The 16,482-nt window shown below is 41.1% G+C and overlaps 2 protein-coding genes across 5 annotated transcripts in view; one reads left to right on the top strand and one right to left on the bottom strand.

The window, feature by feature from the left end:
* Positions 1-16,482, bottom strand: part of LOC119647549 (band 7 protein AGAP004871) — a 266,754-nt gene that overhangs the window by 60,519 nt on the left and 189,753 nt on the right. The gene's annotated exons all lie outside the window — the stretch shown is intronic.
* LOC119647547 (lipase 3-like) lies at positions 5,982-7,752 on the top strand. Its single transcript, XM_038048537.1, has 3 exons — positions 5,982-6,187; positions 6,297-7,019; positions 7,231-7,752. The coding sequence occupies exons 1-3, from the start codon at positions 6,014-6,016 to the stop codon at positions 7,609-7,611; spliced, it is 1,278 nt and encodes a 425-aa protein (XP_037904465.1). The 5' UTR covers positions 5,982-6,013; the 3' UTR covers positions 7,612-7,752.

The following is a 16,482-nucleotide window of genomic DNA, read 5'->3' as shown; positions in this document are numbered from 1 at the left end:
GAATTTCTGTAGCTCCCACCGCATCGACATTGGTGGTACATTGCTACCAAAGGAAATTTTTCCTAACTGTCTGCGGCGTATCATAATTTCAAACAAAGGACATGGTCGGGGCACAGGCCTTTCACCCGCATGCTATGTGATCGGAAGGCGGAAGTGGCAGTGGGGAGGTCACACATTAAGGAAGAGCGACAATTCCATTACTGGGTGGAAACCACCCTTCCTAGATGGCCAACGGGTGGGTTGCCACAAGAACCCTTGGCGAAGGACAGTGAAGAAAAAGTGCGGTCATCTTGGAAGTCTTGGGGGAGGTAAGGCGGATATCGGGTAACCGCGAGCGATGGCGGATAGATAGGAGTGGCTGACTCGATATACTCCACCTAGGGGCAAATGGCAACCGAGAAGTAGAGTAGAGAATACTCTCTTTCCAAGAGGAAGTGTCTGTTTGTTGATTTCTGTGGAAAGTTGGCCAATCAAGCAGTCTGAAATAATGCAGTCTGCTTGACGATTTCTTCCGTTTTTGCTTAAAACCATAGACATTGGATTTATGACACAGTTCCATAATGAGCTTCAATTCTTCATTACATATATTGGGTTGAATGGCTTTTGGTTTTATCCTCTTGAATTCCAAAATGGCGTTTCCAGGAAAAGCTGACATTCGCTCTCTCTCTCTCTACATCTAAAATACATTTCGTTCCGTTAATGGCCAGGTTTTCAGGTGTATTTGGCGCTCGTCTGGGGGTTTGAAGCAATCAGAATGAATCTAATGCATATCTCCTGTTCGCCGTTTTCGTGGAGTATGGGGAATCTACCGAGTCGGAATAGCACGAATATTAACACAAGCATCCATAACAATCGGGGTTAGAACCCTGGATGTTTACTGGGGACAGTAAGATCGCGGAGGTCCAGTCCTCACCACGGTGTTAAGACCCGTTTTTCTTTGCCAATAAATGAGATTCTCTAGAATATCTTGAAGTCCACCTAACCTTCTCGTTGCTTCTCTGGAGTAAGCCCGCTAACTTTTGCTCTACCGGCAAATCTTTAGTAACCAAGTGAGAGATAACTCGTACCTCCTCAACCTATGTTATCCCGTCTATGACTTGTTTTCATTAAAAATCGACGAAAAGGATCGTTCTGCTGTCTCGGTGGTAAATCAATTTTAACTCAAAATTCGTCGAAATTCAAAACTAGTGCGAGTTTCCCTGCTAGTATAATGAACGAACAGAAACGACTATTTCGGCATCAGAATTCGGCTAATAAGAATTGAGAGTGCGCTTTGCAAGGGCCGTCAGTATCCCATCTACTGACACTTAGTTTTCCAAATCAGAATGTTATCACAAGGAGAGGAGCATTCTCCATATGTTCATAATCCCATTTTACTTACATTCAGAAGTCTATATCATTGGAATTATCGCTTAAAATGGAGACAGGATAAATCTAATCAAAGTTATTTTTGGAATCAATATTGGAAAAATTCTTGATATTTCAGTATCAAGATGGCTACCCCTTTTAGTCGTCTTCCATGCCAAACTGGAAATATTTAGAATCCAGTCTTAAAAACCAGCTCAACGCGTACGAACTTGGTATCTTCTATTCGCCGGCGTTCACATCGGAGATGTTTAAAACCATATAGGGGGGGGGGGACGAAGGAGGAGGTTGCTGGCATTCAATGAGACATTCTCGGATACTCTATTTCTAGGAAGAATTGTCCAATTTTCGAAGCAATTGAACTACAAAAGCCAATTCATCACTAGGAACAGAAATTTCAGCGGATATAACGATGCAGACACAGATTCATTACTAAGCGTCAAGTGTAAAAGCTTCAAATACTCAATCTTTAGCTTAGCATGGAATGGTCATTCATCAAATGTATGATTTCTATTTACGTGCGTATAGGGTCGCCATTTACCCTTTGGGGCGATATAGCATATAAACCACATCCACGCGCCATCATTCGCGACTACCTTAAATGCGCTTCAGCCTCCCCCACGATTTCCTGAGGCTCTGCCCTCCTTCTCGGAGCGACCCACTGGTAGACCATCTTGGAAGATTCCATTGCATGGCATAGCCAGCAATGCAATTGTCGCCCCTCCTTAATATGTGACCTATACACTGCAATTTTCGTCTTCCGATCACATTGCGTACGAGTACCAGACCATTCCCCCATTGTGTGTGATAGAATCAGGCCAGCGTACTCCGATCATATAACGCAGGCAGGTCCTGATGAAGTCCTGGAGTCTTTGTGTATTAGTGAAATTCACAAGCATGTGCTACTCCCATATAGTAACATAGAGAGAGAGCACTAGCACAGAACCAACCTCAACTCCATCTTGGTGCTAAGATAACTACATTTCGAAATTTCAGACATGGCTACGAAAAAGGATCAAGCGCTGTTAATGCTTCGGGCAACACTCAGTTGCCACCGTCGCCGCAGGAACCACATACTCTGCCTATTAATGCAAATGGCAACTTTTCAGACTGAGAGCCTTGGTTTTGGGTCTAATTCTGCTTATCTCTCCTTCCAAATGCCTTTGGCTAAAGTTCATGTCCCATTGAGAGAACAAACAGGTGTCATGAGCGTTTTTGAAGTTTTTGTGAAAAGATGTCATAGTCCGTTGAATTTCTCCACCTCCTTTGGATAAAGCAGCATGAACAACGTCACCGATAAAAGGTAGAAATAATATCAGCGGCAATACGCAACCCTTGCGGACTTCGGTTTTGAACTCAAAATGCTCTGAAATTTTACTTCGGTGCAGAACGGAACATTTTGCGCCATCATATGTCGCTCTCCTAGTTATTAGTTCTTCGGAAGTGCCCCTCCTGGGTAGAGTAGGCCAGATCCACTCCCTGTTTACACTATCGAAAACTTCCTCGAAATTAATGAAGAGCAAGTGAAGCGAAGATTTAAACCCCGAAATCTTAACAATCATGCTCTTCTTCCACTCTCTGGGGAAGGTCTCAGATTCTCAAAATTTCCGTACGAGCGAAAGTAGCAGATTGCAGATTCGCAGTAATTGCAAATGCAAATGTGTGCGATAAATAAATCTGCGGGGAGACTGTCATGTCCAGTACTTTTACTCCGTTTGAATACATTGACGGACGAAATCATTTCTCTTCTGCTTGCGGGAACCCATATTACCGTGGCTAGCCATTTCAGAAGAACTTCAACGGATGTGATACAGTAAAGAACCGTGTTGAAGTGTTCTTTCCATCTCTTCAGTTGCTCGTCATCGTAGATGTGTCGGCCGTTACCTTCCTTCACAGGGCCGTCAAAAGATTTGCGGCACATGCAAACTCTTCTGTGATGCGGTATACATTTCTAACTGGCATCCTCCATTTCCCTGACCAGCGCTACGGCAAATTCTCTCTTGTCACGGTGTACACTACGTTAAACTTCTCGGTATTTCGCTCGGTATCGGGGTTCGAGCGCGACCCGCCCGCCATAATTCGCAGTGGCCAGTAGAATCTTCCCATCGGTGCATCGAACCACTTCCATGATCCCGTAGTCCGCCTGACCTTATGACACCCCTTCGGGACGTGGCCGACCTATGTAGCCCCAGGGAAAGCACATTTTTAATGGCCGCCCAATGCTTATCGATATTCTTAGGGAAATTATCTTCCGACCGTTAGCTTGCGCACGTCCCACGATCCCTTTTAAGGTGTTTACCGCCACTCTTGTTGCGCACATCCAGGAGGCAACTTGTAAATCTACTTCTAATTGCGAAGTTGTCCTCCTAATTTTTCGTACGGTGTCGGTCAGTTGTTGCAGAAATCCATGGATCCCCTAGTATTGTCGTTACGGTCCCAAAATCACCCATCCGGACCAAATGTCACCTTTACGAAGCCTTGGCTCAACTGCGTTTAATTGTTCTTAGAAAGCATGTTTCTATACTATATTGGAAATCTCATTGTACAATTGTGGTGCTTTTAGCCTAGATCATAGGTCTAGAGAGCGCGTTTTCCGGTAACAATCAGAAATAACTCAACAACGGATTCGCGTCGGCTACCACTTCGCTTTCTAGAGTACAAAATCACTTTGGCACAGGAGGGAGAGGAGTACTTTCCTTAGGGCCTGAATGTCAATCTTATATCGTTCGAATTCTTTCTTTATTTGGAGAAAGCAAGCAGTCCAAGGACTCTCGCTACAGTTGTTGAAGAACACATTCTAGAAACCAATCATAGTTGGTTTTTGATAGGTGTTAGTCATAAAGTCAGTACCTATCCGAGGCGTTGTTGACGTTTCGGTAGCAGTACAATTTTTTGCAGGTTGCTAGCCCACAAATTTCTATCCCTTTTAGGGGCATCTTGTGACAGACAGAGAGAGGCAAGAAAAGGGAGATGATATGGTGGGTTGTAGAGACTAGATCCACTATAATCAACGGGGCCTCCTCCTCGCCACTGATGACGGACAAAACGGCAAAGAAAGATTTTGCTGCAATAAGGCAGCAAGGTCATTGATAGGTCCGAAATCAACAGGCACCTACTGGGTAAAGCGGAACATGAAATTCGGAAGGGGAAAAGCATATGGCCTAAGTGCGAATGATGGCTAGTGTAGTCAAACCCAAAAGGAACGAGAACGCCTATAGAATTGTAACGGGACATCATTCATCTCAGTAGATCACGTCGCTTACTCCCGTGTTAAAAATAATCTAATTCTCTCGTAAAGGGAAGAGCAGGTTTGCAGTGTTCTCTGGATGTGACGGTAATTTCGACAGTAATCAAAGGTCAGTAGTTTAAAATCTAGGATACAATAAAGCCTAGGCCTAGATAACATACTAAATAAGGCACTTAGGTTCGCTGTGTCATCCAGATCGGATATGTTCGCTGAGCATGTCCAAGGGGATATTTTCTGTACCCCTGAAATGACAGAAGCATTTGCTGCTTAAAACTGGTAAACCTCCAGATAAGCCACCCTCATATAGACCCATATGTCTTCTGGACACTATCGGGAAAAATCCTAGAGGAGGTAATCTACAATATATCACTTACTTGCTGTTAAGAGCCAAGAAGGCCCCTCAAATCGATAGCGACGTAAAACCAAACCAACCATGTCATCAAATTGGTTAGTGGCTTGTGATAGTACCAGTAAATACTGCTTGAGGATGCCTTTGGACGTGAGGACTATGCTCGATTCTGCCAATGGAGTCTAATATGGAAATCGCTGGTGGAGATTGTTACGCATCGTCTGAGTAAACCAATATTTACTATTTTAATGTTCATTTAAACCTTTTGTAACTTATTTGTCTTCAACTACGTGGAAAAAACCCGAACGGTTGAATTCGAAGTGTAACTATTACAAGGGTTGGAGCAGTTTTATGCATTGATGATTTTTTTTCTGTTTTCAGATACATGGGAATTTGGATTGTGAAGGAACTTTAAACATAATTAATTTTAATATTACACATACATCACTCACAGGCCATGTTCACAGCACCTTAATAGTGCCACAAGCCACTCAAGTTGTTAATTGTTTTATGACCCAGCACGCGTTACTTGTTCAGGTCATAATCGTGATAAGAAATGAAAACTGAATGGAAATGCACGAAGTTCTAGCTGAAATTTATTGATTTAACAATTGTAACTGAACTTCTAGAAGATAGCACGTGATGAGAAAGATAACGAGCAAAGTAAACACTTCAAAGTTGTAAGTATAATCGAGACGAGCGAGGGGACTCGCTTCAATCTAAGCTTAATAAAACGGCTGACCTAGGGCACTATCTAAATTTGTGGTTAAGGTTCCGCTGCTATATTTCAAGGTCCATCTATCTTAACGAGGATTAAATAGATGTTTTTAGCGAGTAATTTTTTACTGAATACGAATCAAGGCTTTTTGGAATCGTTAATTTCAACACTAATCCCAGTTTTATCGAATGCAAGCGCTGCAAGATAGCATCTCTACCTAGACAAACAAGCTCAAGCTGTCCCAATTTCCACAGTGCCAAACCTGATAAGGCAATCATATAAAAGGAACTATTGCTCGGAATACGTTATTGTGTAAAAATCTGATCGGTAAATAATGTCAGGAATTTTATTTATAATTTTGTTGGGGCTTACAATTTCGAGCTCCGTCGCAGCAAGTCATTTACCGGTCCTCGGTGCGACCCTGCAGGATATAGAATCAGATATTTTTGGTGCATTAGGTGAATTCCAATCTTATAGCCAGGAGGAAATTGATAAACATGTTCAGAAGGTAGGTTATCATCAGTTATCTACCATTGTTGATATTTTAACGCATTCATAAATACGTAGTTTTCATTTTTTTACTATATTCAGTTACGTCATCGCTTCGTTTTTTACAGATTGAGGAAAGAGTTACAAGGTATGGATATCCGTTTGAAACTCACTCCGTCCAAACTGAGGATGGATATATTCTAGGACTCCATCGAATTCCATACAGTCCAAACAATGGACCAGTTCCAGAAAAACCAGTGATATACCTACAACATGGTTTGCTCTGTTCTTCCAACGACTGGATTATGGCAGGACCCGGGAAAGGGTTAGCATTCATTTTGGCCGACCTTGGGTACGACGTGTGGATGGGAAATTCCCGTGGCAATTCCTTCTCCAAAAATCATGCTTGGCTTCATCCGAAGTCGAAGTCTTTTTGGGATTTTAGCTTTCATCAAATTGGATATTACGATTTACCGGCCATGATTGACTATATTTTGCAAATTACCGGCGAATCTCGCTTGAATTATGCTGGCCATTCACAGGGAACACTTGTATTTTTCATCATGACATCACTTCGACCGGAATATAATATAAAGATTCGTTCAATGCATGCTCTGGCACCAGTCGTTTTTATGGGTAATGTTCCGAACCCGTTCTTTCGGGTGCTAGCACCGCTTCTGTCTCAAGTTTCGCTTTTGAATAAGCTTTTGGGAAGTTTTGAATTTTTACCGTCAACAACTATGAAAAGGTTGGCTGGATCAGTGTTGTGCCGAGATCAGTCAACGTTTCAACCAATTTGTGCGAATATCCTTTTCTTGATTGGCGGGTATAATCATGACAACCTCAACTATGTAAGTTTAAAATAACGTGAAACATCTTAAAGTGAAGTGAAGTGATAATTCAATAATTTAGTGATATTAAGATATAATATGTCGACTAGATATTATGTCTTAATATCATTAAACAATTAAATTATCACCATCTGATAATTTGTCACTTTTCTCAGAGTTGGACCAAACTGCCTTAATCTTCTTTTTCTGATAATCTCCCCTTTATTTTCAGACTTTGCTTTCTGATATCCTACAAGTAACCCCAGCTGGAGCGTCCGTCAATCAAATCATCCACTACGCTCAAGGAGTACCGTCTGGAAAATTCCGTCAATATGACTATGGGATTTTGAAAAATTTGCTTGTTTATAAAAGTTTGTGGCCACCAGATTATCCTTTGGGGGAGATAACCGCTCCGATTCACTTGTATTATTCAAATAATGATTGGTTGGCAGCTGTGAAGGATGTGCAAATACTCGCAAGCAAATTACAGAATGTAGTTTACAACAAAATAGTTCCTGACCTGACATTCAACCATTTCGACTTTTTGTGGGGTCTTAATGTAAGGGAAATGGTATATGATGACTTGATAGAGAATATCCAAAGATATGTGTAAATAGTAGCTCTATTTCTACTATTCTGCTTAGGCTGTGCCCGTATTCGCGAGTGATATATATAAGGTCAATTAATATTAATTTTTTTTATACTTTTGTTATAACATAACTGTTACATAATACAATACAAATATTGAATTCTATTTTTCTTTATTCTTTTTCTGTGTGGTGATAAGAAAAGCTAATAAAAATGACAGAATACCTTTCAACGTTCCATAAACTTAGCTGAAAATATCATCGATCTTAATAGCCAAAAGTACGTTGATTGACAAATGTTAGAGAGTCTCAAGGGGGACGGGAGCTTGAAAAAATGTCTGCGGGTCGTAAGTCAATCAGGATTGGTTAGCCAATTCGTTGCTGTTAAACCCTCACTGACTGAAATCGGCCTTTGGAAAGAATGTTGAAATATATTGGGTGGATCGAAACTAAGCGATTTAATCTCCATTGGTGACGGTCTCCGGATGGGTACCTGAACTGTAACACGCACTTTTCAAAAGATTCAATATCTGTCAAACTTTTTTTATGGGTTGACAAGGCGAACTTATTCCACGCAAGGAAAGTGGGTCCTCTTTCTATATTAAACTTAGTAATAGAACCGCAAATGTTCCTCCTGTGGAATTTTTACTCTTTGGTTACTCCATTCAAAATAAAATCGGAATGGAATGTTAATATATGTATATATGTTTTATGGGACATAGAACACCAATGACACCTACGCGCCATCGTTGTCGGTTTCTGACAATGTGCTTCAACTCCCACCATCGACCTTTTGTTAAGATTGCATTCTTCATCCACTGTTCGAAGCCATCTAGCTCTAGTGGGACGCACTAGTCTGCCATCCTGGGATAATAGGTTGTATTGCATGGTATTACCCTTAATGTGTATATGTATTTCCCCGGTAAACATAAACGAGAAATTTGAAATTATTTATTTATTTTCATTTATTTAATTTAACGGACAACAAACAGAGTAAATTCCAATTCATTATTGTCTTCAGGAGGAGGAGAAAGCAAAAATCTTATCCTACGTTTAAAACTACTTAAAGTAGGGTAGAAATCGAGGAATGAAAGTAGACTTCGAGCTCTGCTAAGACCACGTTGAAAATGTCTGCGCTACGTGTGTTATAAGACCCAGGACGGCAGGTGATGTCGTCAGTGGCGGAGTAGTCCATCAGACCCGAGGAGAGTTTGAAAAATGTGCATACATTCAGATAGGATCTACGGTGTTGTAGGAAGAGAAGGTTCAGAAAGCGGAGGCCGGAGGGGTAGTCCACACGAGGGGAGATTTTCTTAAAGGAGAGGGAACGGTTGAATTTAGGTTGCATATTTTCAAAGGCAAGACAATCATAGTTACGGGAGGGTGACAGCTGAGTAGACTGGTATCCGACGTCAAATCACGATACAATTCCCCGTGCCACCAATGAGATTTGAACCGCGACCTTCCATACGACAGCCTTCCTTTCTAGCCACTCAACTATCCGGACACAGGTCTACCATGCAGCTCGGAAATCGTGAAAATTGGAAAGCTCTCAGCCCGAATTTCTTGGCAATGAGGACATGGGCATTGCTACACCATCCAGAGAAACACACGAAAGCGGACCTTTCCGCGGAAGATGAGAACAAACTGGTAACCCTAGTGACATCCACACTGGACGCAGCAGAACTTTCAACTAGCAGTGGTTTTCACATTAGGCTACACATTTGTCTGCTTGCTTACCCTTATTTGTGTCCCCCGCTGATATAAGAACTAAGGGATCCGGTAGTGTGTGCAGAATCAGGTGGTCTTAAATTCTTAATAGGTAGTGCTGTGAATGCTCAGCATATTTGTGAGAAGCTATTTGACTCACTTTAGCTGGTCTTATGATCGCGAAAGTAGGATGTGTACCTGCATTCTTGGAGCCAAGAAGAAATGAAGTAATTGACCTGACAATCTGCACTTCAAAGTTGTTGCAGTTGATTGGAGACTGGCGAGTGCTAGATGAAGTCTCACTCTCAGATCATCGTTCCTTAGAATTTAGTTTGAGTATTGATTGGACAAAGTTGAATGAACTTTTTGGCAACAAAGAGACCAAGGACTCCTTGTTCGTCAAGAGATTATTTGGAAACTCTAAATCGCACTTTGAAGAGGCTTGCCCTATTTCCAGAAGCCAAAGCAGTAAAACGCTTCCATGATAAAACTGACAACTGCAAAGATTCAAAGATCAACCAGATGACCAGAGCTGAGTCCATATAAAATTTCTTGAAAGTACGCCACCCGGGAGAAGATGTCTTGGTAATAGTAGGGAAAGAATTGGGGTTTCTGCAATTATTTCAACACGAAGGAAAATTGGGAGGCTGCGAGAGCGGTTGTTTCCAATGAAAAGGCGAGAGCTTCTATACTATCCTTTAAACACTTTTAAGTAACTGGCATGGATGACATCTATCCAGCGATGCTAAATGGGGTTGAAGTGCACTTAGAACGACTGCTAGGAAATATGTTTTGAGTATGTTTCGCTCTGGGCTACGTGCCTACCTCTTTGAAGAAAGTTAAGGTAGTATTCATATCTAAGCCTGGGAAAGATGAAAAATCAGGTTAACATCATTTGAAATGTCTGGAGAGACTGGTTGAGCATCATATTCGCTAAGGTCGCACCCCCCTAAATGCAAACGAACATTCTTATCAGTGTGGAAAGTCCTATGACTTCACTATTCACTCTTAGGTTTTAAAGACAAATGACGCAACTCTGAATGGCGAGTACGTGGTGGGGATACTCGTGGATATGGAAGAGGCGTTTGACCGTGCCCTTTCCAAAATTTCTGTAATACCCGCAAAGAGCATGGTGTTGATGAAACTTTCGGTCCTATGCTAACGCAGAGATTTCTGTGCACTGGAGTGGGAAGCAACGCAAGGCCGCTCCCAGGGAGGTGTTCTATCCCACTTCTGTGGAGTATGCTGATCGACTCACTACAAACCGAACTGCAAAATCTGCTAATTCACGCTCAAGCTTATCGGATGACGTGGCTGCGTTAGTTGCTGATCGAGATCTCGGAACGGTGTGTAGGAATATACAACGCGTCGTTGGTTTGATTGACAGTTGCCTCAGGTATGGCCTTTTAGTAAATTCAAATAAAATCGCACTGGTATTGTATTCTAGACAAGAAGCTCCTTTGGAATAAGCATGTTGAGGTAATGATGAAATGAGCTCTGATAGCTTATGGGCTGCGTATGCGGAACTGTGCCTAGTCATGGGGAATAGGCAGTAATGTGGAGGTATGTTGCAATTATTAGGCCGTTCGCGCGTAAATAAGCCACACTGTAAAGAATTGTCTGTCTGAGTATTACCGATGCTATGAGCACGATATCCGGGGCAGCTCTAAACGCGTTAATCAATTTGTAGGCATTGGATTTATTTATTCAGAGCGCTGGAATGAGAGCAGCTCGTAGACTAATTCGATTAAATCTGTGGCGAAACAGTTGACGTGGGGACCCAGGACATTTTTACAATGTCTTCTTAGATTCACGGGTACATCTGTTTAGTAAAAGATATGAAGTTATCTTCAAACGTAGAGAAAACTGGGACACACCAGAAAATTCGTGTCAGGATATACTGACGTCTTCTGCTCCGATGGCTCAAAAACAACAGGGTTCTGGAGCCGGAGTCTACTTTTAGAATTAAAACGTGGGGCTGGGTTGGGACAATATGCAATGTTCTTTCAGGGGAAGTATATGCGATCCTAAGGGCCTGGACGATTGACGAACGGTTGAAGGACAGGAGTATCGCAATCTGTAGCGATAGTCAAGCTGCATTGAGGGTGTTGAACAGTCCTCTGATCACTTAAAAAATCATTCAGGAATGTAGAAGTCGATCGAACATTGTTTCAAGATTCAATCGGGAGGGAGTACTGTGGTCACCCGGTCATTGTGGTGTAGAGGAATATGAAATCTCGGATGCTTTAGCAAAAGCTGGTTTATTTCCCCCTAATGGTGTCCATCATATAATGAGGAAGCGGGATCCAAGAAACATTTTCTATGTGTGCTCCGCCTCTGGAGGGATCACACATCAGATTTTCGGTACTGATATGTTCTAACTAAAGCAGGTAGCATCATATCCACTAACGGAAATCTTAGGATACATAAATGAATCCGGGATATTCTGTTAGACGGGGGAGTTGAATACAATGGACTTTTTAGATCTGAGTGGTCAGAGGCTTTGCCTCTCCTCGTCCCATACACGATTTATTCTTGTTCCTTAAAAGTAATTTCCAACCTCACTTTATTCTTAATTTGTCAATTTAATTTATGCCAGTATTTTCCCATTGTAAATTAAATGGGAGTGGAATATTTTTACTAAAAACTTTCCCAAATTTCCGTTTGTTTAAATAATTTTCGTTATTTAGTTTTCCATTCCATTTCCATTCCAAAATTTAGAATTTTGTTTGTCTTCAAGCACGTGGAAAAAAACCAAACAGTTCAGTTGCAAGTTTAATTTATGCATAGGATTAGTGGCACGCTTCCAGCTGAATATAATTTAGAAGAATATCTTACATATTGAGGGATTCTTACAGCCCTTCCACGCTTACTTGCTCTGTAGAACAAAGTCAAATATTAGTTTGAAATGTGTACATACGAGTATGTACATGACACCCACTAACCAATTAACAAACAATGGAATAGTTCCCGAAGTCACTGAATTGTTAATGATTTTATGACCCTTATGTGCAGCTTTTATCTAATCATTGATTCTATGGTTTAAGGGTCTATAGACTTTTTTAAACCTAAGAAACGACGAGAACTAACAAAGCATATGAAAGTCTCTAAGCCCATGCTTGAAAATACTGGTTTCACAATCCCATCTGAACTTCTAAATATTGCACGTGATGAAGAAGATAACAAAAGAGTAGATACCACTTCTTCGCTTCTGTACCTATGATGTTGTTGAGAGCCAGCTGTAAGCTGGCATAGGCGCTGCTGACCTAGGCTATAAAAATTCGTTGCCAAGGTTTTCTGACTGCATCTGGAGGCACATCCATGTACCCAAGCGTATCTAAGAAATAATCTTGTTTCGGATATGAATCAAGGCCGTTTCTATTGTAATTTTTGATTTCAACATTGATCCCGGTTTTATCGAATGCAACATTTGTTTGGCGATGTGTTCGACATATGGAAAGCTGGTACTGCCTATGATAAGGGAATCATATAAAAGGGAATTGCTTTCGGGGAATTTTGAAGTCTGTAAAGTGCTGAGCAGTGAACAATGTTACGTTTTGTATTATTATCACATTTGGCATGCATAGTTTGGAGCTCAACTGCAGCCGGTTATCTTTACGACTCCAACCTTGCTCTACAGGATATAGAATCAGATGCTATTGACAACGGTCGCTACGATCAAGAAGTTGATCTTTACGGACAGGAAGAGATTGATAGAAATGCTCAGAAGGTAATGTCCTTTTGTTTGACTTCCTAAATTTATTGAAAGGGTCTGGGATGCGACGAAGCATGCAATGATAATGATCAATCCTCTTGTATAGAAATCTACTATAATTATCATTTCGTTTTATTTGCAGATTCAGGAAAGAGTTACAAGGAATAGATATCCATTTGAAGCCCACTCCGTTCAAACTCAAGATGGATACATTCTGGGACTCCACAGAATTCCATACAGTCCAAACAACGTACCAGCTCCTGGAAAACCAGTGATTTTCCTACAACATGGTTTACTCTGCTCTTCCAATGACTGGATCTTAGCAGGACCAGCGAAGGGGTTGGCATACATTTTAGCTGATCTTGGGTATGACGTTTGGATGGGAAATTCTCGAGGCAATTCTTTCTCCAAAAATCATGCTTGGCTCCACCCTAAGTCGAAGTCTTTTTGGGATTTCAGCTGGCATCAAATTGGATATTACGATCTACCAGCTATGATCGACTACGTTTTAAATAATACCAGTCAAGCTAGTTTGAATTACGTTGGTCATTCCCAAGGAGCTGGTAGTGTCTTCGTGATGACATCACTTCGACCAGAATATAATCAAAAGATTCGTTCAATGCATGCTTTAGCACCGGCTGCTTTTATGGGCAATGTCCAAAATCCATTCCTTCGAGCATTATCTCCGATTCTATCGAAAGTTTCGTTTTTGAATAAAGTTCTGGGAAGTTTTGAATTCTTACCCTCAACGGCTACGAAGAAACTGGCAGGATCGTTATTATGCAAGATTGAATCATCCTTTCAACCAGTATGTGCGAATATTCTCTTCTTGATTGCAGGATATAATCATGATAATCTCAACCGCGTAAGTTTCATTAGGACATACACGTAACACTGAAGGTTCACCATTTGAACAAAATGACAAAGTTCCACTAAGTCATCCTAGGGTTAACAATTCCTTATTTTTATTTTCAGACTATATTTCCTGACATTTTACAAGTCACCCCAGCTGGAGCTTCAGTTAATCAAATCGTCCATTACGCTCAAGGTGTTTCGTCTGGAAAGTTCCGTCAATATGACTATGGTGTTGTGAAAAACATGCTCGTTTACAAAAGTTTACGGCCACCGGACTATCTTTTGGGAAAAGTAACCGCTCCAATGCACCTATATTACTCCAATAATGACTGGTTGGTAGCTGTCAAGGATATACAAATACTCGCAAGCAAATTACAAAACGTAGTTTACAGCAAAATGGTCCCTGACATGACATTCAACCATTTAGACTTCTTGTGGGGACTTAATGTCCAGGAAATGGTTTATGATGATTTGGTAGAAAATATTCGAAAATACACGTGAACAATTGATTATAAGGTTCGTCCTTTTGTAAGTGCTGTATATCTGAGGATGCAACTAGTGTTAAATATTTTATATGTTTTGTATTATACAATAAATTATAGGATGAATTTTCTGATTTCAGAAAAGGAAATGACTTTTAAAGGTTTTGTGTAAAACAAAATTTAATTCAAATCGGTTTGCTGTATTTCTGTACGTCTGTCAGTTTGTCTGTATTGTAAACTCCAAGGCTTGAAATCGAGAGTATTATGTCGAATTCAGCTTAAAAGGAGTCCTACTCAAAAGGAGGATGTAATATTTTTTCACCGGATGTAGTTAAGGATTTCCACTAGTACTTAATAAAGCAATTTTAGAGTCGGTTGAAAAGGATGGGGAGCTAGTTTTTGAAAATATCATTATGAATCATCGGTTCACGGGCAAAAAAAGTCCAACCTAAAAACCTGAAAAAAAATAACTGGAGCTGCTAGTAACGAGACTCCAAAATAATTTCTATACCGAAACCTGTTCTCCCTTCCTTTCCAACATAAGTATGATTGATATGAGGAATTAACAGGGCGATACAACAGGGATAAATAACGAAAATCCACTGGTTATCGCAAGCTAATTCTCGGTTTTTCGATCAATCTTCATCGTAGACCGCTTACCTAAAATTGATTTCTATAAAATGATGCAACGCATCAAAGATAGCAGGTGTAAGTCACGCCTTAAGAACAAGTATTAGTTTATCAATAAGGCCACCCGAACTCAAACGGGTACGGGGTTGCAGCAAATCCAAAGTGATATAATACAGCTTGAATTGACGTACCCGTCAAAATCGACCAGAGGGGCCAGACATCTAAAGTGAATTATCCTTCACCAAACGAGCGACTTCATATAGAGCTCGAGTTGGCAAAATACAGTTAGAGAAATAAACAATTACCGCATCACCCGTAACGTCGATAATTTCCGATTTACCATAGAATCTCACGACGCGAGGACGAAACTCGGGCAGGAAGACTCTTCCTTACTTTAAGTCCCCTCCAAGCGCACACAGAATATTTCTCATGCCTATTATAGACCGGATTCTCCTGGTGTTTATTCGATTTTCTCATAACATTTGGTATATTCTTGCACCTTGCCCAGTTCTCGATTTGCTTTGCTCGTTTGATTAGCCTTCGGATATAATAGTCCACGGCCAGGCTCCATTCTTGTGTCATCAAAAAACATCTTTCGGTAAGGTAAATGTCCCAACTGGACGAATAATCCATTGGTTCCAATTCTAGTTCGTTCTTGATGTAAATGTCTACTTTTATAAGAGCCAGATTGTTTTGCTCAGTTATCTTATACAGGAATACCAATCTATTTTTCTGAAACTGTTTGTAATACGGGCGGTTAAAGGGTAGTATAGGTCCCAGGGCGAAACGTGGATTGGTACCCACAATGGAGTATAAAATCTGGGAAACGCCTGATGAACCAACACCAACAGCTGTTCTACAAAACCCTATCTCCACCTCCACGTGGTGATCGCTGGGAGTTTTTTCTTTATTAAAAACTGCAAACGGAGAAGGATGAAGGCGATTCTCCCGCGCCTAAAAACGAGACAAAATGTATCAATTAGTTCTCCAGATTGGGGGTTGGGTAGGGCTGACAACCCTACTGGGGAAACCGATGTTACGAAGCCATGGAAGGAGCCTCGGACAGGACGACGACAATGGATTGACGATCTGCGCATTTTCTCATGGAACGTGTGCTCCCTGTATAGACCGAATACTGCTGAGCAGATAGCAGATACCCAATATAAGGATGATGTAACAGCGTTGCAAAAGATGCGATGGACAGGGATCGGTTTCCTAGAGAAGAGTCGCTACACCATATATTATAGTGGCCATTTAGTAAATCATGTGCTCGGAGTAGGTTTCTTAGTCAGCTAAAAAATGAAAGTTGTTTGCGCTTGCGAGGCAAGTTTAGAAATATAAGCCTCATAAACGTTCCCGCCCCTACAGAGGAGACTGCAGAGTCGGAGAAGGATACCTTCTACGAGGCAGTTGAGCGGACCCTCGAAGTCTGTCCCAAGTATGATATTGAAATCATACTTGGAGATTTCAACAGTCAAGTAGGAAAGGAGCTCGTATTCAGACGA

The sequence above is a fragment of the Hermetia illucens genome, chromosome 2 (assembly GCF_905115235.1).
Source record: "Hermetia illucens chromosome 2, iHerIll2.2.curated.20191125, whole genome shotgun sequence".
NCBI classification, from domain to species: Eukaryota; Metazoa; Arthropoda; class Insecta; order Diptera; family Stratiomyidae; genus Hermetia; species Hermetia illucens.
Note: the sequence above shows the minus strand (reverse complement) of the source record. Positions and strands in the feature narration are given on the sequence as shown.

Coding starts and splice junctions, on each gene's coding strand:
- LOC119647547 (XM_038048537.1), top strand. CDS start 6,014: ATGTCAGGAATTTTATTTATAATTTTGTTGGGGCTTACAATTTCGAGC. Junction 6,188..6,296: donor TTGATAAACATGTTCAGAAG/GTAGGTTATCAT, acceptor CGTTTTTTACAG/ATTGAGGAAAGAGTTACAAG. Junction 7,020..7,230: donor ATCATGACAACCTCAACTAT/GTAAGTTTAAAA, acceptor CTTTATTTTCAG/ACTTTGCTTTCTGATATCCT.